This window comes from Capra hircus, chromosome 6 (assembly GCF_001704415.2).
Source record: "Capra hircus breed San Clemente chromosome 6, ASM170441v1, whole genome shotgun sequence".
Taxonomy (NCBI): Eukaryota; Metazoa; Chordata; class Mammalia; order Artiodactyla; family Bovidae; genus Capra; species Capra hircus.
Window position 1 is genome coordinate 92,336,913 of NC_030813.1, and position 26,958 is coordinate 92,363,870.

Here is a 26,958-nt window from a genome sequence, read left to right on the forward strand (position 1 = left end):
CCTGCTGGGTGCAGAATGGCCACATTGAGTCTGAATAATGAGTGTGGTTTCTCAGTGGAGCCTAGTGAGGAATTCAGATCATTCTCTATCCAGCAAGGGTTTGTTAAGCTAACCAGATAATGTATTTATAAGAAACTTCTTTGTCAGTGTAGAAAACAGACATGTTTAACCTGCTTAAGAAATGTCTTTTTTTTTTTTTTTTCTTCAAAATTTTGATCCTATAGTTTATATATAGACAGACGCTATTAGCTGTAAGTCAGTCTTGCTGGGCTTTGTCACTCAGTCGTGTCTGACTCTGTGACCCCATGGACTGCATGCAGCCCACCAGGCTCCTCTGTCCTTGAGGATTCTCCAGGCAAGAATACTGGAGTGGGTTGCCATGCCCTCCTCCAGGAGATCTTCCCAACCCAGGTCTCCTGCATTATGGGAAGATTCTTTACCAGCTGAGCCACCAGGGAAGCCCAAGAATACTGGAGTGGGTAGCCTATCGCTTCTCCATGGGATCTTCCCAACTCAGGAATCAAGCTGGGGTCTCCTGAATTGCAGGCAGATTGTTTACCAGCTGAACCACCAGGGAAGCCCATAAGTCCATCTTGGTATTCACTAAAACTGGTTGACATAACTTCACCTAATAATAAAGTAATACTGTGAAGTTTTATTTTTATAAAACAAACCTTCTCAATTGATAAAGCCAAGCAAGTTCGACTCTTTGAGTTTCTGTAGTCCTTATTTGAGGGAAGTGTTTAAGTTTTTAAACCTTCCTGGTGTGCACCCATGCATTCATCTCAAGATCACTCATCCTTCTTCACTAATCTTTGAATCCCTTATGGTTATTTTAAATATTTATGTTCATTCTCCAAAAAAGGTTTGAGAAAGTTAAACTGTCCCAGGCTCAAAGATAATTCTAGAAGGAAGCTTCCAGAGACATTTTTGTGCAGTGACATTTTGTGCATAAGACAACCAGAACTTTAAGTTACAGTCTGTTTGCTTAGGGCTCAGACACTTCATTTGTATCATACCAGGTTTTGTTTATTTGTTTGCTTCACTTTTCTCTGAACTGTGTATGGTATATGTGTGTGTTTTCTAAAGAGGAATTTTAACCATTTTTTAAAAATCTAGAGCTATGTATTGTCTAGATACATTTTAACTGTCTCTGATATAAAGATGGACCCATAGTAATGACAGAAATATTTAATGCATGCTCTAGCTGAACACTGAGCTCTAGTTTATCTATAGAGCAGTTTATATGCTCTTCAGTAAACGTTGGCCTGGAATAACAGGAGCAATTGTTAGACACAGTAAGAAAGATTTTATTTTGTATCTGTCAAAATGGACTATCTGTACATTGTGTTGAGTGGGGAACAGCTAAGCACAGCTCCTGCAGCTGAGCAATTGCTCTTGATTTATGACTTCAATTCCAAGGAACGATGGAGAGATTCTTGTCTGAATGCTGTATGTGATGCTCAGTGAAACACATGAAGAGAAACCCTGATGACAAGCAGACGAGCACAAGTGCATTGTGGGAGCTGGGAAGCAAGCCAGGGGGCTCCTGGTCCTCGTGTGGTCAGGAGGACCCATCTCCATCTCTGACCTGTGCAGGTTTCTCCCTGGGGTTGCGGAATGTCAGGCGTGTGCGCTGCCTGCCGAGCAGGCAGCAGCCGGACTTTTTCGGGATGCCTTCTGGCGGGAATGAGAACCATCCTCCCGCATTTTGCTGCTGAGATTCCTTGAGCTATTCCTGCTCCGTCATCGCCCCAGCACTGCCACTACGTTTTTCACTTCTCCTTTAAATGGCGACTTCCTACCCTTCTGGTGGGTTTTCACTCGCCAGCCCTGAGCAGTAGGTGGCCAGTACAAGGCTGATCCACACATTTGCAGCTGGAGGCCTCTTTAAGAAAATTCCTGACTCATTTGGGTCAAATAATAGTTTCCAAGGAGACTTAGAAGAGAGGAAGTGTGATATTAACCTAACCTAGATACCAAATGTTTTTTTTTCTTCTGAAATTTCTTGACAGCTATTGCATAACCTCTTTGAGTGGCATTTAGAACTCTGTGCTCCAGAAGGATTGTTGACATGGTTGACTATAAACCCAAATGCCTGTTGTTTAAAAAAAAAAAAAAAAACTCATTCAGATAGGGTCTGCTTCCATCAAAAAATTGGAAGTAGGGTATGCATTTTTGTATCAGTATGTAAACATATGCAAAGGGGTGTGTTGTTTCTCCAAACCCATGATTATTTTTACTACTTTGAGGATTAGGCAAGATTTTCTGCCATCGATGCAAGACTTCAAGAATGTCCCAGTTTGTTTATGTAGGCTTTGGACATGTCAGCATTCCTGCATCACTATCTGCCTTGGACCAGGCTAGCTAGAAGGAGGCAGGAAGAGAGGTCGGGTAAGGTTTCCTGTTTTGTTTAATAGCATGATTAACTCTTCGTGGTCTAAGGACATTCTTGTTCTGCTGTCTCTACTATTCAGTGAAGAAGGAAAGAGGTCTACAGGAGAAGGGAAACTGCAATCTGCTATAGTAGATTCTTCTACTGGAAGAATTCTTCTGCTGGAAGTAGAAGAGTTCATTTGCTGCATATTTAGGAGGTGGGAGATAGAATGTCAGTAGCGTCTTACAAACTATGATGATAGCATAAAAAAGCATGGCTAATTGAAGTCCACTGAGAGACTCCTCAAACTCACCAAATCTTTATCAGAGTTATAAAGTGGTAATGGAGTAGTCTGTTCGATCTTTAGATTCTGTCTTAGTCACACTTTCTGGTAGAGGTAGTGGAAGGATAAGGAAAATTAGCTTTGGCTAATAGATAGCAAGAGAGAGAAAAATATATGGCAAGTATCTGTTTATTTGTTCACATACAAAGTGGAGAGTCAGTCCCTGAACAATGGCATGGGCTATTTTGCAAGCATGATCAATGGGTACCTTGGGTGGCTAGAAAACTTTGCATAAAATGTTTTTTCCCATCACTTTTAGGATTAACCACTGCCAAAAAAATTTTTTTTTAATGGCTGGATATTTATGGGGGAAAAAAAGAGTTGAGGATAAAAAGGGATATCCCCATGCCTTAAAAGGAAATTATGTGAAAATGTACAACTTGATTTGGTTTACCTGCCCCCTTTCCTCTCTTGATATGGCTACAATCCAGAGAAGTTTGAATTGGCAAAACCAGAATATAAATAGGTATCCTCATTATAAGAATGGAAACTAGCAAAAGGCAAAAATAAGGATGAAATTTCCTTATTTTTATGACTTTGAGTGTAGATAACACGTGGACAGGAGATGGAGAGAGGGCAGAGTTTATTTGAAGGATGTGAAGGGAGAACAAAGCCACTAGGCTGACTTACTATATGCATCAAGAGAGGCTGTTTCATCAACACAATGAAATCTGGAAGAGAGGAAATAGTGATTTTGGTCAATAGTTTTCCTGAAATGCATTTATTTGTTTATAATGCTATAGAGGCTAGAACAGATGGGATCTTGTACTTGGCTATGTGTGGGAGGTAGGCTCTGGATTGAACCTAGGATTCTGATTTGGCCAGTGGTGTGGATGGAGATGCCATCTGCTGAGCTAAGGAATACGGGCTAGTAGGGTTTGGGGACAAGACGAAGTGTGATTTTGGGCACATTAGCTAAGCAAGTGGAAATATCTGGTAAGCAGTTGGATGCAGTGGCCTGAAACTTAGGTAGGAGATCTGGTTAAGTGAAACACAAGAGGAAATGTGATTTTTCCAAGGAAACTGCATACACGGAAAAGAAGGAGATTGAAAAGATTGGCCCAAACTCCTAAACAGGGGAAGGCAGCAGGAAGCCTGAAGCGTAAGAGGAGAACAGGAGATGGCTTTGGAGATGCTGAATTCAGGGCAGAGAGCGCTCCTCACTGGAAAAGGAGAGGTGCTATGCCTCCCATAATGTTGGAGGAACAGAATCAAAACCAAAGGCAAAAAGGAAATTACTAGAAAGAAGAAACATTCTTGGACCACTGTTGGGGGATATGCCAGGAAGCTGCAAATCAGGAACTGGGGGGACAGGAAGGAGCAACTACCGTGAGCTGCTTTCCTCCCTTCTGGGCTCAGAGGGTGCTGGGGAGGTCCCTGGTTCCCCAAGGACTTGCCTGTGTCAGGGGACCCAAAAGTCTGGCCTTGGACTCGCAGGGCATGAGTGGGCCTCACTGAAGTGGCCTGGGCCACTGCCCTACAGGGCATGAGTCAGTGGCAGAAGAGTTACCGTGGATCTAGGTCAGTACAAAGTTCCTTTTCCTTTTTTTTCCCCCGTCTTTTTTGAAAACAGGCTTGCTTTTCTCGTATTTGTGGTTTATTAAATTACTGTGAAATAGTCATATCTCACAGTTTTATGTGCTAGTTTTTTGCATATACTAGCTCATGTATTTGTCATATCAGTTCTGACATAGGTGATATTTTTGTCCTTGATGTTACCTGTGAGGAAATTGAAACACAGAGAGGTTTAGTAACTTGTCCAAAGCAAGTTAGAAAGTTGTGGATTTGGAGTTTAATCTTAGTTGGTCTGACTTGAGTCCATGCTTCTAACCACCATTTTACATAATTATCCTATCATAATAATGACTATTAATATTGTTATATAATACCTGCTTATATTAAAAAAATTAATGTATGTATTTGTTAATTTTTTTGGCTACAATGGGTCTTTGCAAGCGGGGACGCCTCTAGTTGTGGTGTGTGGGGTTCTCATGAGTGGCGTCTCTTGTTGCGGAGCACGGGCTCTAGGGCATGCAGGTTTCAGTAGCTATGGCGGGGGCTTAGTTGGTCCATGGCGTGTGGGATCTTCCCGGATCTGAGATCGAACCAGTGTTCCTTGCATTTTACTGGTTCTTAACCACTGAACCACCAGAGAAGCCTTACCTGCCTATATTTTAAAGTTGGAACATGTAGAAGAATCTTATTACTTGTTCATCCTTTCCATTGGAATTCATTAGGATTTCTATTATGTCAAGGATTTTCTTCAGGCACAGTCTACTTTTTCTTTAAACCTCTAGAGGCTTTGCTCAAATTGAATCAATGGATTGTAGTAAATAACCAAAGGAAAATAGAAGAAAACTTTTTTCTGTTTTCAGTTTTGGTCGTAATTTTTTTTTTTTTTCTTTTAGGACATCTGCTGTCATCCTCATTATAAAAGATTTATAGTTCCCTTTCAGGGATTTCAGTTTAACTTATGGGTTTGTGAGTTGAGTGTTGAGAGGTTTTTATTTTTTTTAAAGCTTAAATCATTCCTCAGCAAGGTAGTAAGTCTGGGGAAGGATTAACCCATTTTATTCCTAATCTACCTGTCTCATTACTGCTGACACTAGCTTCTGAGCAGTCCCTGTGGAGACCTGGAAGAATTTGTGGCTTTTCCATAGTGACCTAATGAACTACTTTGTCCCTGGAGAACATGTGGTTTATTGAATATATATCCCGCATATGCTATTAATGATAGTGTTTGTGGTCAGTTCATAGAGTCATGCATAATTATTCAAAACAGATTTGAATTATGATTTGGTGAGAAGACAGTTTACCTTCAAATCATAAAATTGAGAGTTGGAAGGAACCTTGATCCTAATTGACCAGGCACTTCCGCCGGGCTCTTTGAGAGCACAGAGTAGCTAGCCCTTCTCCCTGAAGGACTGGCCAGAGGAGTGGGGAGAGGCTGCCAGCCAGAGATGGTGCCACATCCTAAAACCGCAAAGGAGTTTCACTCTGGGCACCAATGCCAGTCAGTTGGGAGAGCCTGTCAAAGTCACTTTATGGGGACAGATTTTGAGGCTCAGTTTTGGCCCAGCAGGGAAGAATGCCGCAGTCTCTTAGCAATACTTTCATGGGTGCCATGGGGCAGTGACAGTGTGTCCTACATATTTCTAATTGCTGTTTTAAAGGATGGATGTTAGCCAGGAGATTAACAGGAAGAAGACCGTTCCAAGTGGGGATCTAGCATGAGGAAAGGCCTGGAGGCAGGCGGGAGCTTGCCATGCGGGGCACAGAGCATGAACTAGGGAGGTGAAGGATAGGGGAGCCTGGGGTGATGTTTAGGGGCCATATGGCCAAAGGCCTGGGCTGCCAAGGTAAGGAGCTTGGACTTTAGCTCTTAGAGGACAGGGAACCACTAAGGACTTTCCTGGAGGATTGTACAAAGAGGTTTGAGACTAACGACATGCTGATATAAAAATATGTTTTAATAACTTTCTTCTGCATTCTAGCTATAAGCCGATTGTGGAATATATCGATGCCCAGTTTGAGGCCTACTTGCAAGAGGAACTGAAGATCAAACGTTCTCTCTTCAACTACCATGACACCAGGATCCACGCATGTCTCTACTTCATCGCCCCCACTGGCCATTCGCTCAAGTCCCTGGACCTGGTGACCATGAAGAAGCTGGACAGTAAGGTACTCACTGCTGCTCTGGGTGCCGTCCACTCTCCCCTAAGATCACCTTTATCCAGAGGCCCAGGGGAGCTCTTCTTTCGGTGTAATTTGGTGTTTTATTTCAAAGACTGTTTTTTACAGTAGTTTTGTGTGTGCTTAGTCGCTCAGTCGTGTCCAACTCTTTGTGACCCCATGGACTGTGGCCCCCCAGGCTTCTCTGTCCATGAGGATTCTCCAGATAGGAGTACTGGAGTGGTTGCCATGCCCCCTTCCAGGGGATCTTTCCAACCCAAGGATCAAACCAGGTCTCCCACATTGCAGGCAGATTCTTTACCATCTGAGCCACCCCGGAAGCTGTTTTAGGTTCACAGCAAAATTAAGAGCAAGGTACAGATATTTTCCATAGATTCCCTTCTCTCCACATGCATAGCCCCCCATTACCAATATCCCCCCAAGACGGTGCATTTGTTATTGATACAGTCAAAAAACCTACATTGACACATCCCTGTCACCCCAAGTTGATAGTTTACATGAGGGTTCCCTCTTGATATTGTACATTCTGTGGGCTTGGACACATTTATAATGACATGTAATTATCGCTAGAGTATCAAATAGAGTAGTTTCACTACCCTAGAAATCTCCACCTGTTCATCCCCACCTCTGCTTCCTAACCCTGTATTTATATTTTCACTGGCTTACAGAGCCATAAGGTTTAACAATATGAAAAAAAAATGTTTCAAAACCTCTGGATATTAGGACAAAGCAAAATGATGTAGCTTATTACAAAGTATCTTTAGTTCTTTTTTTTTTTTTTTTTCAGGTAAGAGGTCTTCATTTATTTTGTCTTTCATGAAAAATCTGTACAATCACCACAGATAGAGTCATTGAATCTTTAGTCCTTCTGTCGTCCAAGCTCCAGCTCACTTTTTGCCAGCAGCAAAACTGGCCTTTGCAGTCCCCCTGACTTTCTTCACTCCGTTCTTGTGTTTCTTGCACTATTTTCTTGAGGTCTTGTTCTTCTCATACGGGCCATGTCTTGCAAGCCTGTGTTTGGACTCATTCATCTTTGCATAATCCAAGGAATGGTAAATCATGCCAAAGCCAGTTGTCTTACCACCACCAAAATGTGTTCTGAATCCAAATACAAAGATGACATTTGATCTTGGACATTCTGGCCAGTTTTTCCCCGAATTTCTGTCTTAGAGACTATTGCCTTTCCAGGGTGAAGGACATCGTTTCTGCTGAAGTAGTTGGTTGGTCGTGAACTTACTGGTCCGGATATTTGCTGTGTCATTCGTGATGGCGGCTGATCTTCAAGCAGCCAGGGAGGAAAAGAGAGCTTCCGGTCTTAAATTGGCACTAATGTGTGCTCTGTTGAGCGTTGGGGAATCGGATAGTGGAGACACTTAAAGGGTCATGCTGCTGCTGCTGCTAAGTCACTTCAGTCGTGTCCGACTCTGTGTGACCCCATAGGCGGCAGCCCATGAGGCTCCCTCATCCCTGGGATTCTCTAGGCAAGAACACTGGAGTGGGTTGCCATTTCCTTCTCCAATGCATGAAAGTGAAAAGTGAAAGTGAAGTCGCTCAGTCGTGTCCGACTCTTAGCGACCCCACAGACTGCAACCTACCAGGCTCCTCCGTCCATGAGATTTTCCAGGCAAGAGTACTGGAGTGGGGTGCCATTGCCTTCTCCTTAAAGGGTTGTAGGAAGGGTTAAATTTAGGGAGATTGAACAATAATTCATTATTTATTTTTTTAAAGAAACTTGCTTTAAACCTCTCTTTGAAGGGTTTGTATAGGTTTGGCTTTAACTTAAAGTATAAAAAATTTTTTAAAAGTGTTAATTCTTTATCTATGTGATAAAGTTGGTCTAACTTCTTAGATTTTAAAACAGATCTGTACCATGTGTTCAAAGGAAATAGTGTCTCAGAATGCATTTGACCCCTGATCTTTGCACATGTGTAACCTCTCTCCTTCACAACATTTGAGAGAGGGGCTGCTAAGTTTGACCGCGTTTGATGACGTACTTGATGACTAATTTGATTTTCCATTTTGAAATAAGTAGGAAGACGATACATTGTGAAATAAAGAAGCAGCAAACGGCAACAAGAACAACCACAGAATTCCGCTCTAGTGTTTCCTCTTAGACTCTAACCTGCTTTTGAGATCAGTAACAAGTCTTAATATCTTTACGGGGCTTTGTTGGGTGTTATCTTCTGTCCCAACAATTCTGCTTAAAGGATGCTTTCTCCCTGGAGGGACATAATAGAGACCGCTGAGAAGATCTGCCTGTCCCCAAGGCCTCTGCCTGAACCAGCCCATAGGAGGTCCGCATGCTCCCCAGGCCCCAGCCTGCACAGGCACACTGCTTTACACAAACATATTCTACCAGCCAAAGAGGATTCCTGCAGCTAGAGTATTCTTGGGAGAATAAATAGAAACCTTCCCTCATCTCATTTGATTCAGCTGCAGTGAGCCATTGAGGGTGAGGAGTCCTGGGCAGGAGGACCCTGCTCCCTGCCCTCTCAGGTCCTTGGAAGCAGGGCTGGGAGGCAGGCAGAGGGAGGTGGCTTCCTGAGTAAGGCAGAGCTTGTACACCACGTCAGGGTGATATCCAACAGTAGGATTATGCTTCATAGAGTTGATGTCAAAGGGGAAAGAAAAGGAAAATGCAGCTAATAAAAAAAAAAAATCACTATAAAGCAAGTTGAACTGCTTTCAAAGGATTAATATTATTGTAGAGATGGAATGCTGGAGAGAATTTGAAAATGATGTCGTCAAAGGTTTGTTGGTACAAGTCAAGTGAAGAATTAGGGCAAACATATGATAATTAAAGAAAAGATTTCCAAGCACCTGCCTCTGAAGAAGAAGAGATTTTAAATCTAAATTTGCTTGGTTCTTCTGTCTACTCTCATCGAATTGGCCAGGAAAGTATGACCCTCTGCCGTTTTGTGCATGTTGATGTTAACTGAATACCAAATGTGCACAAAAGTTAGCCAATATGAAAAACAGGGAGGAGTTTGTTGCCCAGGTCCTGATTCAGACATTCACCAACCCTCACTGATGTCTGCCTCAGCCTGCAACTTGCTGGAGGAAGCCCATGCGTGATAAGGTTAGGAGTAGGTAAAGGAATAGGGAAGAATAATTTTTTTTCCATCAGTGGATCATCTTATTCTGGGTTATCAGGGATTTTTGGTTTGGCTCTTGGGATGAAAGGAGAAGCAAAGGAATGCGGACATGACCCGGAAAACCTCCCAGAAGTCTCTCTTTTCTCTGGCTGGGACCACTTTCTGTTCCCTTTTCAACTGACCTGGGTGAAGCACATGGTCTTCGGTATCAGATGTCAATAGCATCTTAGTGAAACCTTTGTACCAAGCAGGGAGTGGAAGGAAGTTATTCTTTAAAAGTGAATTTCAAAAAATGTGCCTTGTGGATAGCACCAGGGCAAGCTGGGGGAAGAGTGGCCCACCCTGGGCTTTAGGGCTTGAGCTGGAGGGTCCTCGGGCCTTGTCCTGGGCTTTCTGCCGTTGCTGTCAAATCCTGAGCTCTCTGTATCCGATGCTCTGAAAGCGAGTTTTGTCTTTGGCACTAGATCTCATTCTGGCACAAAGTAATCTGATAGAAGCTGGTTCTCAAGATAATTAGTTGATGTGATTTTGCAAAATTTAAAAGTAGGTGAAACCATTTTTGTTTTGGTTAATACTTAGGCTCCCTGCTCCTAGCAGTTTTCAGGTCATCAGAAGAAAGAAAGGATGCTATCCTCAGAGAGCTGAATGTTCCACTATTCTAACTACCGAAAACCTTGGTATTAGACTGTTAGAAACATACAAAAATCAAGCTCCTAAAGTAGCTGGGAGGAGTCACAGAGGAGTGGCTGGTTACTCAAAGAATAGGCTTCTTTGTTATCGTTCTTTGTCATAGAGTAACATTTCCTTTTACACCGTAAGGAAGAATGAGGTGGCACAGAAGAGGAAATTACAAGGATGCTTGCTTTCAGTGCCAGATGGGAGGAAGTAAAGTGTTCAGAGATGGAATTAAAAGATTATCGAATATCTTCTGAATTTTGCCTCTAGGTAGAAAGTGAAATTTTTAATATCATCTCTATTTTCTAAGTGAAGTTATACAATTTCCATTTCTGTGTTTTCTGTATTTTACTCATTTGTCTGTTTTTCTTCTGTTGGAATTTAATAAAAGTGGCTGTGTTTGGTTTACAGGTGAACATCATCCCAATAATTGCAAAAGCGGACACCATTGCCAAGAATGAACTGCACAAATTCAAGAGTAAGATCATGAGTGAGCTAGTCAGCAATGGAGTCCAGATCTATCAGTTCCCTACAGATGAGGAAACGGTGGCAGAGATTAACGCAACGATGAGTGTAAGTCCTCATGTAAGGACCATCCCGTGATGATGGTGCAGTGGTTTTTAATATTCACAGAGTTGTGTGACCATCACCACAGTCAATTTTAGAACATTTCTATCACCCCAGAAAGAAACCATGTACCTTTTAGATGTCAGCCTTCTAACCATCCCAGCCATTGGTGGGCGCTACTCAGGGGGCACTAGTGGTAAAGAACCTGTCTGCCAGTGCAGGAGACATAAGAGGCTCGGGTTCGATCCCTGGGTCGGGAAGATCCCCTAGAGGAGGGCATGGCAACCCACTCCAGTATTCTTGCCTGGAGGATTCCCTGGACAGAGGAGCCTGGTGGGCTGCAGTCCATAGTGTTGCAAAGAATTGGACAAGACTGAAGTGACTTAGCACATACGCTTATACAGACATTGACAACTACCAGTCTGTACATACCTGACTCTGTAGACTTGCCTATTCTGGGCATTTTATATAAAGAAAGTCATACGGAAGCTTAGCTAGAGAATTAAATGATTTGGTGAAAGTCATCTAGTGAATAGTAACACTGAGATTTCAACCTACCCGAAATTTCAACCAGATTTGTGCTGTTTGCCATCATAATTAGGAGACGAGAGTAATTCCTCAGAACTGCTTCTTCTTCCTTCTGTTCAGCATATGGACTTTTCTAGACAGGGCTGTTATCATTTAGGGAGGAACGTTTCCCTCTGGTCATCCCCACCATGATCAGGACTTTGGAAGGGAATAGGATGTTTTCCTTCTCTGGGAAAGCATTGCCTTTAACACTGAAGGATCTCATTCCTGCAGAGGCAGTCCAGCTCTGCGCCACCCGGGTCTGCTCACCCTGAGTTGTGTGAGCCCCTCTGGCTGTTGTACTGCTGTGGCTAGGATAGTAAAGGGTCTGGAGTCCTTGGAAGAAACCCAAGAGAGATGTTTCCTGGGAAACGGCCATGAGAGCGTGTGAAAGAAGGTTATCCTAGGGGACAGTGGCGGCTTCTGTCCATCAGCACCCACGGAGCAGGTGGTTTCCTAGGTCGTGACATCATAGTGTGGGCTGCAAGGGTCCCGCCGCCCCAGCTCTAGGCAACACTCAGCAGTTCCAGATGCTGGGGAAGAAGATGTGCTTTCTTCCCTTCATCCACAGTGAGAAATCAACTGGAAAATACAAGTACCATGAGCACCAAACAGAATGGCACTTGGGCAGCCTGGGCCAAGGGTTCTGCTAAGCTCTCTGTGGGAGAGGATTAGACTTTAAAAGCATCATCTTTCTCAGTTTATCTGTAGCATAAGGACCCTGCATCATGGAGCAGTAAATCAGTAAATAATTACTGATTTATTATTTATCAGCAATAAATCCCAGAGCAGCCATTTCAGTGTTATTCTTACCTGCCAATAGGAAAAATATGGAATCACTGTTTTCTCCCCAGAAGGTAGCCATAGTTACCAAATAAACCAGTGCAGCACAGAACATGGCACAGCCCGGTATCTTCTATAGCAGCTCTGCTCAAGGTGAGTCTAGGTGCAAGGCCTGAGCCAGTAATTTTCTCAATTGAATTTTGTACAGTGATCACCTGTCAAAAGCAATGCTCTTCAATAGGAATAAAATATGAGCCACACAAGGAATTTAAAATTTTCCAGTAGCCACATTTTTAAAAAGTAAAAAGATAAATTTAAGAACTTATTTAACCTAATATGTCAAAAATATCATTTCTCTGTGTGTATTTCTTTTTTTTTTTCTTCTTTTTTTGCCTGCACTGCAAGTCTTGCAGGACCTTAGTTTCCTGACCAGGGATTGAACCCAGGCCATGGCAGTGAAAGCTCAGAGTCCTAACCACTGGACCACCAGGAAATTCCCCAATGTACATTTCACAGTTACATACATCCCAGCTTGGACGCCTACCTAACTTACTCCTCTCATACGTCAAAGAGTTTCAGTATGAAATAAGTACCAAGATAATTTTCCTTCATGTTTACGTCCACATTGACATAACTGCTTCTTCCTCCTCTTTTTTTTTTAGAAGATTTGAATTTGATGCCAAGTGAAGTGCAGTCCTATCAAAACCATAAAGTTGTAATTAAGGGAAAACTGTTTCACACTGCTTCCTTTTAAGTGTAATTGAATTAAAAGTAAATAAAATTAAAAATTTCTTCTTAACCCGCCTCACGTCAAGTGCTCTTAATCACATAGATGAGCATAGATCAGTGGCTACTGTCGGACACTGGAGGTCCCTCACTTGCCATACATATAATTGCAAAGACTCCAGCCTCCCCTGGAGTCTAGCCCACGTCAAAGCCTCGGTAGCTGGTTGCAGGGGGGTCGGATCCATGACACCGACCCCCACTGGGCTGTCGAGCCCCCTCCCTTGTCTGCCCTCATTCCGCCTTTCCTCTCGCCCCAAGGAGACGCCTGTGGGAGGAGGGGGCGTGTGGAGGCAGTGGGGGCCCATCTTTGGTGCTTGGCGAGGGTAACCAACCACTCTGTGTGCTCTGTTGCTGGCAGGTCCACCTCCCTTTTGCTGTGGTCGGCAGCACCGAAGAGGTGAAGATCGGCAACAAGATGGCGAAGGCCAGGCAGTACCCTTGGGGTGTGGTGCAGGGTATGTACGTGGGCATCACAGCGAAGGCGCTCCTCAGCTGTCACCCCCAGGGTGACCATGTGGGAACTCGACATGGGCGGATGGAAGGGGGCCGCTGGCAGTCGTGGAGGAAGGAAAGAAATGGGGAGGCTGGTCCACAACAGAGAGAAGTATCTGCAGAGCCTTTGTGCCCATGAGGCAGCCCGTCAGGAATGCTGGGTGGTGTGGGGAATTTACTATAAATTCCTGAGCAAAGAGAGTTCTTCCCTGGGAGTTAGAACCAGTTTCATCAGCCAAGTATCAAAGCTGCAAAGAGTTTCTTGCAAACAAGATGATACTTGTTTCTCCATTATCTCCTGAAAAATTGTCTTCTAATGAAATATTTTCTCAGTCAGCATCTGAGAATTGTGAGAATAAGTGACCTGTAATTGGCACTCGGGGGACATGACCACAGTCTCTAACCTGAAGACGTTTTTTCCTGTGTCACTTTGTTGGGCAAGGTCTCTGATTCTGTTGCCTGCCTTTGGGTGTTGTGAAGGAGATTATCCAATGCTATGGATTAAGTAGGGTGGCTGCAGAAAGAAAGTTCCTTCATCAGTTTAAGATATATCAGTCCTCTTGTTCTGAATAAAGGCAGCAAATCTATGAGACCTGAGAAAGCACAGTGCCTTTGAGATGTATAGGAAAATTCTAGTGTTTATGAATCTTCCTAAATTCTCTGCAATAAGAAGATGTTCTTCATATTGTTGATGCGAAAGGAGAAGGGGATGGCAGAGGATGAGATGGTTAGATGGCATCACTGACTCAGTTGACGTGAATCTGAGCAAAATCCAGGAGATGGTGAAGGACAGGAGAGCCTGGTGTACTATAGTCCATGGGGTTGCAAAGAGTTGGACACAACTTAGTGACTGAACAACATCAGCAACCAGTTGTTGGTAAAATTAAAGAAGGTGGTACATAAAAGCTGCCTTGTTCAGGTCCCGACAGCATCAGTTCAGTTCAGTCGCTCAGTCGTGTCCGACTCTTCACGACCCCATGAATTGCAGCACGCCAGGCCTCCCTGTCCACCATCACTAACTCCCGGAGTTCACTCAAACTCACGTCCATTGAGTCGGTGATGCCATCCAGCCATCTTATCCTCTGTCGTCCCCTTTTCCTCCTGCCCCCAATCCCTCCCAGCATCAGAGTCTTTTTCCAATGACTCAACTCTTCGCATGAGGTGGCCAAAGTACTAGAGTTTCAGCTTTAGCATCATTCCTTCCAAAGAACACCCAGGACTGATCTCCTTTAGAGTGGACTGGTTGGATCTCCTTGCAGTCCAAGGGCCTCTCAAGAGTCTTCTCCAATACCACAGTTCAAAAGCATCAATTCTTTGGCGCTCAGCTTTCTTCACAGTCCAGCTCTCACATCTATACATGACTACTGGAAAAACCAAAGCTTTGACTAGATGGACCTTTGTTGGCAAAGTAATGTCTCTGCTTTTGAATATGCTATCTAAGTTGGTCATAACTTTTCTTCCAAGGAGTAAGCGTCTTTTAATTTCATGGCTGCAATCACCGTCTGCAGTGATTGTGGAGCCCAGAAAAATATAGTCTGACACTGTTTCCACTGTTTCCCCATCTATTTCCCATGAAGTGATGGGACTAGATTTCATGATCTTCATCTTCTGAATGTTGAGCTTTAAGCCAACTTTTTCATTTTCCTCTTTCACTTTCATCAAGAGACTTTTTAGTTCCTCTTCACTTTCTGCCATAAGGGTGGTGTCATCTGCATATCTGAGGTGATTGTTATTTCTCCTGGCAGTCTTGATTCCAGCTTGTGCTTCTTCCAGCCCAGCGTTTCTCATGATGTACTCTGCATAGAAGTTAAATAAGCAAGGTGACAATATACAGCCTTGATGTACTCCTTTTCCTATTTGGAACCAGTCTGTTGTTCCATGTCCAGTTCTAACTGCTGCTTCTTGACCTGCATACAGATTTCTCAACAGGCAGGTCAGGTGGTCTGGTATTCCCATCTCTTTCAGAATTCTCCACAGTTTATTGTGATCCACACAGTCAAAGGCTTTGGCATAGTCAATAAAGCAGAAATAGATGTTTTTCTGGAACTCTTGCTTTTCCCATGATCCAGCGGATGTTGGCAATTTGATCTCTGGTTCCCCTGCCTTTTCTAAAACCAGCTTGAACATCTGGAAGTTCACAGTTCACATATTGCTGAAGCCTGGCTTGGAGAATTTTGAGCATGACTTTATTAGCATGTGAGATGAGTGCAATTGTGCGGTAGTTTGAGCATTCTTTGGCATTGCCTTTCTTTGGGATTGGAATGAAAACTGACCTTCTCCAGTCCTGTGGCCACTGCTGAGTGTTCCAAATTTGCTGGCATATTGAGTGCAGCACTTTCATAGCATCATCTTTCAGGATTTGAAAGAGCTCCACTGGAATTCCGTCACCTCCACTAGCTTTGTTCATAGTGATGCTTTCTAAGGCCCAGTTGGCTTCACATTCCAGGATGTCTGGCTCTAGGTGAGGATCACACCATCGTGATTACCCAACAGCACGGAGGGGTAGAAATCGCCAGATGTGACAAGGTCTGGATGTAGACTCTGCTCCATCTGTCTGGGAGGTCAGCCTGCTCATCAGAACCATGCTCTGCCTCTGGGTGGCAGGAGTCACATAGCCTGCTTGGCAGAATTGTTACAGAGTCGAGACAGTATTTGCAGAGCTCCTCCAGGGTGCCTTGCACTCAGCAGTCAGTATGCACTCAGCAGTCAGTATGCACTCAGCAGTCACCCTCGTCATCAGTCATCACCAATGTCAGAAATCCTATCTATGTTAGGGGTGGAAGGAGGATCCAGTAGAGGATCCTCGGGTGACCTTGAGACCTTAGAGGATTCAGTATCCATGATAACAACATCTTAGAAGCATCACTTCAGATCTTAATGACATGGCTGCTGAGAACCCTCCCTGCCTTCTTCCCCATCTCTCACAGTGGAGAATGAAAACCACTGTGACTTTGTGAAACTCCGAGAGATGCTGATCCGTGTGAACATGGAAGATTTACGAGAACAGACTCACACCCGCCACTATGAACTGTATCGGCGCTGTAAGCTCGAGGAGATGGGCTTCAAGGACACGGACCCTGACAGCAAGCCCTTCAGGTATGCGGGCACCCAGCAGTCAGCTCCCCCAGGCAGCAGTCTCTGGGATGTGCTGGTGCACCACAGAAACACTCACTGGATTGAGATATCCAAGGGGGAGGGCTCAGGCGAGGGCAGACTAATAGCACGTATTGCCAGGCATTGCAGTACCACTTTTTCTGCATCACCTCGAGTAACTGATGTTCCTGATGTCATTACTGCATCCTCATTTTACAGTCGAGGAAGCAAAGGCAGCACAACCTGCCCAAGCTGGAAGTGATGGCATGAGTTTTGAACCCTGTTATACTCACAGAAGCATAGGACCTGGTTCAGGTGTTTATAAAGGTGTTGCTGCTCATTACAGTTGGCCCTGTTCATTTTTGCCAGACAGATTTAAGGTTGAACCTTGCCAGCAGTCTTATTTTGGAAGTGCTTTTACTGGATTTCAGTGAATCCATACAGTTTTAAGAACAGGAGTGAGTAGGAAAGGGAATAGCTTACAGAACCTCTGTCATGTATATTTCCCCACACCGTTAATGGATGGAGATGAAGAGGAAAGATGTGAAGGGGAGAGTGTGGAGACCAGTGTAGAGTTTTGTTGTTATTGTTCAGTTGCTAAGTCGTGTCTGCCTCTTTGCAACCCCCATGGACTTCTGCATCCCAGGCTTGGTATGCCAGAGAGTTAGTGGCCCAACAAAGGCCAGGCCCAGTCAGAACCCAGTGGTGGGGAAGGGTCAGCCAGGCAGAGGAGGGTGGGCTGCTGGGCTAGAATTGCCATCTCCTGGTACAGGAGAGAATCACTTTTCCATACGAAACTCATACAGTTTCTTTCCTTTTTAAATACGTATTTACTTACTTATGACCGTGCTGGGTCTTAGTTCCCGCACACCGGCTTTCCCTAGTTGTGTTGAGCGAGGTCTGCCCTCGAGTTGCAGTTCACGGGCTTCTGATTTCGGTGGCTTCTCTCATTTTGGATCATGGGCTCTAGGCTCACCGGCTTCAGCAGTTGGGGTGCTCCAGTTCGGTAGTTGCCTGAACAGGTTCAGGACGTGTTGCCCTGAGATGTTTGGGATCGTCCCAGACCAGGGATTGAACCTGTGTCCCCTGCGCTGGCAGGTGGACTCTCAGCCACTGGACCACCAAGGAAGGCCCTCTTGTAGTTTCTTAATGGGGATTTGAGTTGAGGTGATACGAGGTGTACCAGCTGGGGTCTACAGTTTCTTGGAAAAGACTGTTTTCCTTTGCTTTTGTGGCTGACCTGTAACTCATACTTGGATGTCTAGGAGTCGGCTGGCCACACATTTACCTCCTAAAATGTGCCCGAGGCAGCCTGCGTGCAGTGTGGGCAGACTGTCCTTGGGATCTGAGCTGCCTTTAGGATGGGAGGAGGTTATTTTCTTGGAATTGCTTTAGAGATAGTTTTGTGAGATCTGGGCTGGTTTCCTCGTACAGTGCTCCTGTGTATCCTGAGAATGAGTAGAGACCCCAGACAAAGGGCTTCTAACCGAGACATTCACTTTTAGCCGGGTTTGCACCATTTAGTCCTGCCCTGGGGGCTTGTGAAACTGACTGTCTTCAACCACGGGAATGTGCTTTCCGAGGCAGCATAGAGGATCCCTTTTTGTGTATACAGGTTCAGCTGATAGAAACTTGACCGCAAAATAGCCTCAGCATAGTCAAGCCTACTTTGCTCTTTAAGCTGGAGGAAAATGGTAGTTGGTAGTGGCAGAGGCCATCTTTATTTTTTCATAGAGGATTTCTCTCCTCATCCCTCCCCCACCCCCAATCCCCGTAGACATGGAACAGAAGGGACGGCAGAACAATGGGACCCATGTGCCTCCACCCTCATTCAAACCCAGACAGCGTTGAAGGGTGAGGGGGCATCAGTGTGGGTTCCGGTCTTGGTCCTGCTCCCACTGGATTTCTTGACTTGTCTGGGCCTCAGGTTCTTTATCTGTAAAATGAGGAACTGGGCTGGATCCGGGGATAGTAAGATCTAGTAGGAATACTTTTTCCAGAATGTGCCCCCAAGGAAATAAATGCGGTGGGTTCTATGAACCATGCAGTCTCTGTCCCAGTCATTCAGTTCCACCCTTAGAGGATGAAAGCCACCAGAAACCCTAAAAGAACAAGTGTGGCTGCATGGCTGTAAAAAAGATATTCACATCCTAAAAGTGGAGGGTTCTGTTTTAATGTTTGGTGGGACTTTTTAAGACTTCAAGCCCAGAAGACAGCATCTCAAGTAACCCTGAGAGAACTGCTCTGAGGAGACGAAGGGAGGACCCATCAGGTTATATAGAAATTTTGCCACAAAGGGCAGCTAGTCTGAACTGATCATTGTTAATTATAGAAAACCAGATAACCCAAGTGAAGGAATTTAGTGCTTCTCTATGTATGGGAAGACGCAGGAGTCTGGACTCACTGAAGTCATCCCGCTCATTTGCATTTTGGCTGTCCCAGGCCAGTGTCCTGTGTTTTTCACATCCGGAGCTCCCTTGGGGCTCACAGTGGGGGGTGGCTGCAGTCTGGTGGCTGCTAGATCCCAGGTATTCCCCTTCCTGAGTTCCCTCAGGGCTCACCAGCTCACCTTGAAGGGCTTTAATTGCTGATGACTGTGACATCCGTGTTTTCTGATAGGGCAGGAAATATTCCATTTCTCAGCTGTGTTCCAATAAAACTGTAGTTAGAAAAACAGGAGGGGCGAGATTTCCCCCTCAGGCTCTAATTTGGCAGCCGCTAGACCTCTAGATCATCACCTGGAGCCAGTGAGCTGCCTGCGGAAGTTAGACTGCGTGTGACTATTTCTGAAGTCTGTTAGAGGCAGTTTACATCCCCAGCATTCAGCACAGCCGTGTTCTTTTCAACTCTGGAATTTGAAGGCAGTAATGCAGGCCCCTGGATGGTGAGGATTTCCTGCTGCTGCCCCATCTATGCATTTGAACGACAGTTTCTCCTGCAAGGCCAGGGTAGTGCCCGCCACGAGGAGCATTGCTAGGTGGGTCCAGCAGGCTGTTCCTGGCAGAGCGGGGTCCAGCCCACTGCTTCGGCCTCCCAGTCCGGCGGTGGAGGTCCTTGAGACTTGAAGAGAACATGCTTTATTCACACATCTCCCCTTCCTCATTTGGATCCATTTCTACTGGCCTTAGGGTTCCTTTTTGAGGACAAAAAAGCAGGAAATACAGAATATTGGGTTGGTCAAAACATTTGGGTTTTTATGTAAGATGGTATGGAAACCTCAATGAACTTTTTGGCCAACCCAATATATCTGCATCATCAGAGCCTTTACTCTTTTCCCTGTATAAGAAAATAAGAAATAGAAGTAGACCTTCTAAAAATAAATACTTCCTACCACCTCAGTTCCTGGGAACCCTGGAAGCAGTTTCTCCTCTTAGAGACCCATTCACTCAACCTCAGGTGGCCCTCTTGGTGCAGGCAAGATCCTTGGAATGTAAAAGTCAACTCTGAATCACAAGTCTTGGCAGGTTGTAAGGTGAAATGAACTTGGTTTTCTTCCTCTCCTTGCAAACCACCACTTTACAAAGAGCCCAGCCTCTCTCCTGGAGGAGTTTCCAGCCTTCTGGGCACTCACTTCCTGTGGGCCTGACCCTGAGGGTTCACTGCGTGAATGATGACACAGTTAAGGAAAAGCAAAAGCCACAGATAATTTGAGGGATTTCCTGGAATTTCACCATCGAAATCATCACGCCTGGATGCTCATGCTACTGCTAAGTCACTTCAGTCGTGTCCGACTCTGTGCGACCCCATAGACGGCAGCCCACCAGGCTCCCCCATCCCTGGGATTCTCCAGGCAAGAACATTGCCATTTCCTTCTCCAATGCATGAAAGTGAAAAGTGAAAGGGAAGCCGCTCAATCATATCCAACTCTTAGCGACCCCATGGACTGCAGCCTCCCAGGCTCCTTCGTTCATAGGATTTTCCAGGCAAGAGTACTGGAGTGGGGTGCCATTGCCTTCTCCACTGGATGCTCATAGAAGACATTTTTTCCCTGTGCATTTAGGGTGAGGTTGGAGGAGTATCAGCGAAGGACTCCAGGCTTTTATGTTCTCAGAGTAGAGGATTCCTTCTCAGGTGTACAGTGAAGGCCATCCTCCCCTCTGGGCACCACGTGTGTTTATAGCACCTGTTCATAAAATGGAGGTCTGTAAAGCCAAGGCTCATGAGTGGCGGCTCCCCTGAGTATTATACCAGACCAGGAGCCAGGCGAGCTCAGGGACAGGCCACATTTGAGCCTTGGAAGTGAGTCCCAGGCACAGAAGCCAAGTCTGTGCCCAGTATTGTCCTTCAACCTGCCCGCATTCAGAGTATTGTCTCTTTTGCCTTGTGGCAGACTCTCTGTCACTATGCATGCACATCTCCAGGTTTCAGCCTGCTTTTTCTGTTTTTTTAAATGTTTATTTTGGCTGCACCAGTTCTTAGTTGCAGCTTATGGGATCTAGTTCCCTGACCAGGGATGGAGCCAGGCCCCCTGCACTGGGAGCTTGGAGACCACCCGGGAAGTCCCTTCCTGCTTGCTCTGCTGTGCGTCTTTTACACCTGAAGCTCTCGGCTTCACTCCAGCCAGAGCACCGGTGCCTTCCCAGGACTCAGGCCCCCCCATACCCGGGCCCCATTCTGGCTGGCATTTGGGGAAGAAGCGGGGGCGGGATGTCGCACAGAAGAGGGGATGGGTCTTGTCTCTGCCGCTTGTCTCCTGGGACGCTGCTGCCCTCTTCCCAGCACTCCTTGCACGCCTCCAAACACCGCCTTCTCCTTCGCTCTGCCTGTCAGGTCGTATATAGTGCTCCTTTATTGCCCTTCTCTCGAGGTCACACAGCTTGCAGTCCCCTGAGACTTCTTTGGTTTTTTTGGAGCACCAAAGCCTTGCTTCTCCGGCCATGGGAGGCGTGAGCTAGGTGGCCGAGGTGCACGTCCCAGCTCTATCATTTCTTCATCGTGTGACCCGCACAGATTACTAAGCTCCTCTGTGTCTGAGTTTCTCCGTCCATGACATGTGTGGTGGTGATAATACCCACTTCACTGTGTGGTTGTAAGGATGACGCATTTTCGTGTGCACATTCCTCCACTCACCCGGGTGGCGTGTGGGACTCCAGCCTGCCCTCCCCTGGTGGTCCACGAGGCATGACAGGGAGAGAGCCGTGCTGCGTGACGTACCTGAGTGAAGGATGGGCTGGAGTGTCCTTGTTCTCCTTTGCCTTGACCTCCGTGGGCAGAGCCGTCTGCTACCCAGAGCTGTTGAGAGAAAATGAGAAGAGAAAAGCCTGTGTTTCAAGCTGGCTTAAAGCCTCGTGAAAATATTGTTCACTTCTCCCTTGGAAGAGGGTGTTAGTAAGTACAATTACAAATGAAGTTGGAAGAGCTAAAAATTGCAAAAGTTATCATCGCCTTAGGTGTCTGAGTGGATACTATAGGGCCAGTTCCTTCTAGGGGTGTTCACTGGCTGGAGGCACTGGGGAGGGTGTCCAGTCTCTCGTTCACACGTGGATTTCTGCAGGTGCCTGGGGAGTGTCATCTGTGAATGCATATCTAAGAAATTTACTGCACTGGACTCCTTGGAGTGGGGTTTCTCATTCCAGCATGTTGCTTGTCATCTCCAGTGTCAGAGCTCCAGAGCCACTTCCTGTCCCCGGATGCAGCCATCTCATCAGCAGCCCGTGTTCAGACCATCTGGCTGCAGCAGTATCACTCTGTCCTTTCTCTGGGATATGCACTTTCCAACTCGGGGCTGCAAACTTCCCTATGAAATTCGTTCTACATCATGACCTAGTATATACATTGCATGAAACAATATCTGCTGTTCGTGTTTGCACTGCATTTTTTTTTTTTTTTTCTGTCCTAGTCTCTAAACTTTTTATTTTTAACAGATAGATTAAGACCCTCATCTGGGTCATGACTCAATTTGAAAATGGATTTCCCAAAACGGGAGCCTAGGCTAGGCTGTGTCTGGGACTGGAGAAGGCAGAGTCATTCTGAGAGTTCTCAGAATTCCAAGTAGTGTTACCCAAAGGAGATTCTCTCTGTGGGTCACTTAACAAAACTTTCCATGATTAAACAGATTTGGGGAGCTCTAAGTTAATCAGTTTAAACAGGTTTTTGTTTTGTTTTTAAACTGAAGGCCTTTTCAGAGCACTTAAGACAAGCCTTGGTTGGCATGCTAGTTACTGTCCAGTCACCTGGAAACATTTAAGAAGTAAAGAGATTGCTTTGCCTTTGTCGGACATCCTGAGCCAGCATCTCCAGGAGTGGAGTCTAGAAAAGTCCAGTAAAACCTGCCCAGGCAGTGCTGACGTGCTGCAGGTCTTGGTAGCCCCTGCACTCTGGGGCTCTCCAAAGAGAGGTCAAGGTCACACATTGCACCTTCCTTTTGTTCTTTCAGCCTGGGATCCCTTCTTTTGAAGATTTCTTGAAATTAGTGGTCTTTGGAACACATTTTGGGTCATGTTTCTTGGTAGTGTTTCTATAATATTGGCTTGGCCAACAGATTCATTTGGATTTGTTCCTAACATCTTAACGGAAAAACCCAAATGAAACTTTTTGGCAAACCCAGTGGGTGTTCCACTGCTTGTTAGGAAAGCGAGATATATTCATTATCTTAAAATCAACAAAAACTGGGTTCCCTCCCAGAATTTAATAGCAGGGACAGGTCATCCTCTGCCTTTGGCAATTCTGACCCAAGTAATGCTGTTGAAGAGTTTACTGGAAGCTAGCAAACAAAATCAAATTTGTAAATTATTTTGTACCTTTATTATCCCATGCATTTCTCTGTATCGGCGGCTGTAGAGTTTAAATGTCAAGTCCAAATATTGCTATTGTTAGCCAGCACTAATGTTGGCTACACTTGGCTTTTGTGTTCTAAGATAATGTGAAAGCCAAATATACCTCCAGAAACTTGAGACTCCTAATTGTCCATTACTGGGTAGGTAGTGTTGGTACACTTGAGGGCGGGAGAACTTGTTTTTTCAGCAGCCAGTAAGAGCACTGATCATGGGAATAGAAACAATCCTAGTTAAGATATTTTTAAGTATGTTGCTATTTTTCCCCTCCCACCCACCCCCAACTTGCATGGTCTTTTCCTCCTTCTGCATGGACAAGTGTGAATGCTGGGGTGGCTCTGCTTGGAGCCTGGGGTCACCCACAGGTGCTCTTCATTTTGGAACCAGCTCTATGGATGAAATTGGTCCCTGGATAAAGGCGGACAGTTCTGCAGACCTGTGTTACTGTAACAACTCTTGTTCTAGGGATAGTTCAAGGGAGAGCTAGAAATAATAATTTACCCACAAATGTTTCTCTGTGTGAGTGGGTGAGGGTGTCTGTTTTTCTAAGTTGTGTCACCAACGGTAGTTTTTCTGTAAATATATTTGTTCTGATTTGGAGGTGAAACTGTCCGTGGCATCTGCTTTAAAATATCGGGCCCTAAGTTCTGTAGACAGTCAGGAGGTGGATGAGGTTGAAAATAAAAGTAAAACTCCTCCCTGCTCTATTTACAATTCATAGTATCACTTGAAGAGTAGTAATTTTCTATAATATCTTTAGATATACTATTGTCTATTTAAATGGTTCACTGAGTCTGTTTTCTGAACTGGGGGTTGGAGGGAGCTGAGTGGGGGAGATGACATTTATCCAGCGCTAATGTCATGTCAGATGCTTTCCTCCATCTGCCCACATTCACCTCCCATAATCATATCCCTGGAAGGCATTGTGTCCACATTCATATAGAGAACATTGGGCTGAGAGGATGTGCCCTTCCTCTGATCAGTCAGGAAACTGCTGGGAACCTCAAACCAGCCCTGATGGCTCTTGTCTGGCTCCAGTGCCAATGCATGTCTCTCCCCACACCGCCTCTAACCTTCTAAAATTCTAATCATGTCTTCAGTGTACTGATCTGGGAGACACTGGCCCGCCCAGGCTGGCCCTGGGTGAATATACACAGCAGACAGCTTGGGCAGTAAGAGACATCCCCTTAGTGCTCGGGGCTTCCCTGGTGGCTCAGTGGTCAAGAATCCACCTTCCAGTGTAAGAGACTCGGGTTTGATCCCTGAGTGGGGAAGGTTCCCTGGAAAAGGAGATGGCAACCCGCTCCAGTATTCTTACCTGGGAAATCCCATAGAGAGAGGAGCCTGGCGGGCTATGGGGGTCACAAAAGAGTAGCGACTAAACAACATCAGCGTTAGCGCTTACTGTGCTTGCTGCCACATCTCCGGCTCCTGTATGCTTGTCTTTCTGATCTCACATAAATTAAAAGAGGTGGTGCCGTTTTGTGTGTCCCTGAACCTGGTAAGTGGCAGCCTTATCTATTTTGAGGAAGCAGTTGGTTAGAAATTGTCTGAACTGAAATTTCTTATCATGCAACTTCACAACACTGTCCTTGGTTTGTGGCTTTTGAGTAGTCTTCAGGAGACATATGAAGCAAAAAGGAATGAATTTCTGGGAGAACTTCAGAAGAAAGAAGAAGAGATGAGACAGATGTTTGTCATGAGAGTGAAGGAGAAAGAAGCTGAACTTAAAGAGGCGGAGAAAGAGGTGAGCCATCTGTCCTGCGTCCAGGGGAGGCACAGAGGAGATAAACGCTTGCTACGTGTATTCTATCAGAGGAGTGGCCTACCAACCTGCTGTGAAGAGTAGGACGGCCAGTCTCATTCCTATTTCACGGATGGGAACACTGAGTGTCCTAAAGATTAAGGGGTTTATGCAGTCACATACCAACTTAGTAGCAAAGCCAAGACTTAAGCTAAATCTTAGATCTCTGGGCCTGATCCCAAAGCCCTGTAGTTCCAGGCCAGGGTAACTGCTTCCTGGATTTCTTTTTTATTTCTTTAAAAAAAAATTTTTAAGCAGTATTTATTGATTATATTACTTTTATTTTGAGAAGTTTCTTAAAACACAAATTAGAGCTTTTGGTCTATCACTTTTGATATGGAAGTTCTTTCTAATAATTAAGCATACACACTAAATCATTACCACTTTAAAATAGTTTAAGCACACAAAATATGCCTAAAACTGTACAGATAAACATATATTTGATTATATAAACATATATGCCCCTATTATTAAAATTAAATCAAGAACTTAATTTAGTTGCCATTAGATTAATGTAGTATGGAAGCTTTTAAGATCACTTAATTAAACGTAAATGTATCCTTTTTATTTGCATTTGTTTCTTATACATAGTACCCTAAATATACTGCTAAATGTGTGCTTCAGTTCAGTTCACTCGCTCAGTTGTGTCCGACTTTGTGACCCCATGAATCACAGCATGCCAGGCCTCCCTGTCCATCACCATCTCCCGGAGTTCACTCAGACTCACGCCCATCGAGTTAGTGATGCCATTCAGCCACCTCATCCTCTGTCGTCCGCTTCTCCTCCTGCCCCCAATCCCTCCCAGCATCAGAGTCTTTTCCAATGAGTCAACTCTTCACATGAGGTGGCCAAAGAACTGGAGTTTCCACTTTAGCATCAGTCCTTCCAAAGAAATCCCAGGGCTGATCTCCTTCAGAATGGACTGCCTGGATCTCCTTGCAGTCTAAGGGCCTCTCAAGAGTCTTCTCCAACACCACAGTTCAAAAGCATCAATTTTTTGGCGCTCCACCCTCTTCACAGTCCAACTCTCACATCCATACATGACTACTGGATAGTATATTGTAAAATAAATAACAGTGAAGATTTTCAGATATACGAATTATTTCACATGGTGATGAGTAGTAATTTGTTTTCATCTTAAGTAATATTTTCATTATAGTAAGAGTTTTCACAGAGTTCACAATGAAGGAATCAATTCTCCTCAAATTTTAAAATGACCCAATTCTTTAGCTGATATAGCTTAATGAATATTACTGATTTTCTCCTGTCAAAAGATAAACTGAGATACATTAAAATTTATAAGAATCTTTTTGCATGGACATCAATTGGAATTGGGCCCCATGGATTTCTGAGTAACCCTTATCCCACTGAGAGAAAGACATAGGTTTGCCTTGATAGTAGATAATGAAAAACCTAGAGTTTACTTAAATAGCTAAGTACTCAACATAGTTTCGCTGCAGAGAAAGGAAAGTTGAGTCTTATTTGCTGTTGGCTTTAAGTATCAAGTGAATGCTGGGTAAAAAATCTATAATCATTCAGTCAGGACATTTCCCTCCGTTGCTCCTTCCCTTTCTCTTCCTGCCTCCCCACCCGCGCTTCTTCCCTCTTCCCCTGTTTTTGATTCTGCATTGTGATATTTTTCTAAATTTAGTTTGTCAAGGTTCAGAAATTTCTCTACATGCTGTTTTTTTTTCTACATGCTCTTTTTATTTGCATAGTATGTGTACGTCTATCTGTAGTCATTATGTAAGTCTCCAAGTAAACATGTATTATTTATTTTGAAAAGAACTACTCTTACCGTTAGGTGAGTTTCTTACTAGGAGCATGGATGATTTTAATTTTCTTCTTTATGCTTCTTACAGTGAATATGTATTTTGCTATCCGAAAAACTGCACGGAGATTTCTCTTAG

The 26,958-nt window shown here is 44.7% G+C and overlaps 1 protein-coding gene and 1 pseudogene across 8 annotated transcripts in view; one reads left to right on the top strand and one right to left on the bottom strand.

The window, feature by feature from the left end:
• Window positions 1–26,958, top strand: part of SEPT11 (septin 11) — a 104,614-nt gene that overhangs the window by 62,937 nt on the left and 14,719 nt on the right. For all 8 annotated transcript variants that reach the window (XM_018049614.1, XM_018049616.1, XM_018049615.1 and 5 more), the window contains exons 4-8: window positions 6,215–6,401; window positions 10,595–10,756; window positions 13,245–13,341; window positions 16,306–16,474; window positions 24,859–24,991. In XM_018049614.1, coding sequence (XP_017905103.1) covers window positions 6,215–6,401; window positions 10,595–10,756; window positions 13,245–13,341; window positions 16,306–16,474; window positions 24,859–24,991 — 748 coding nt within the window. The remainder of the gene's footprint in view (window positions 1–6,214; window positions 6,402–10,594; window positions 10,757–13,244; window positions 13,342–16,305; window positions 16,475–24,858; window positions 24,992–26,958) is intronic.
• Window positions 7,249–8,715, bottom strand: LOC102177425 (annotated as a pseudogene).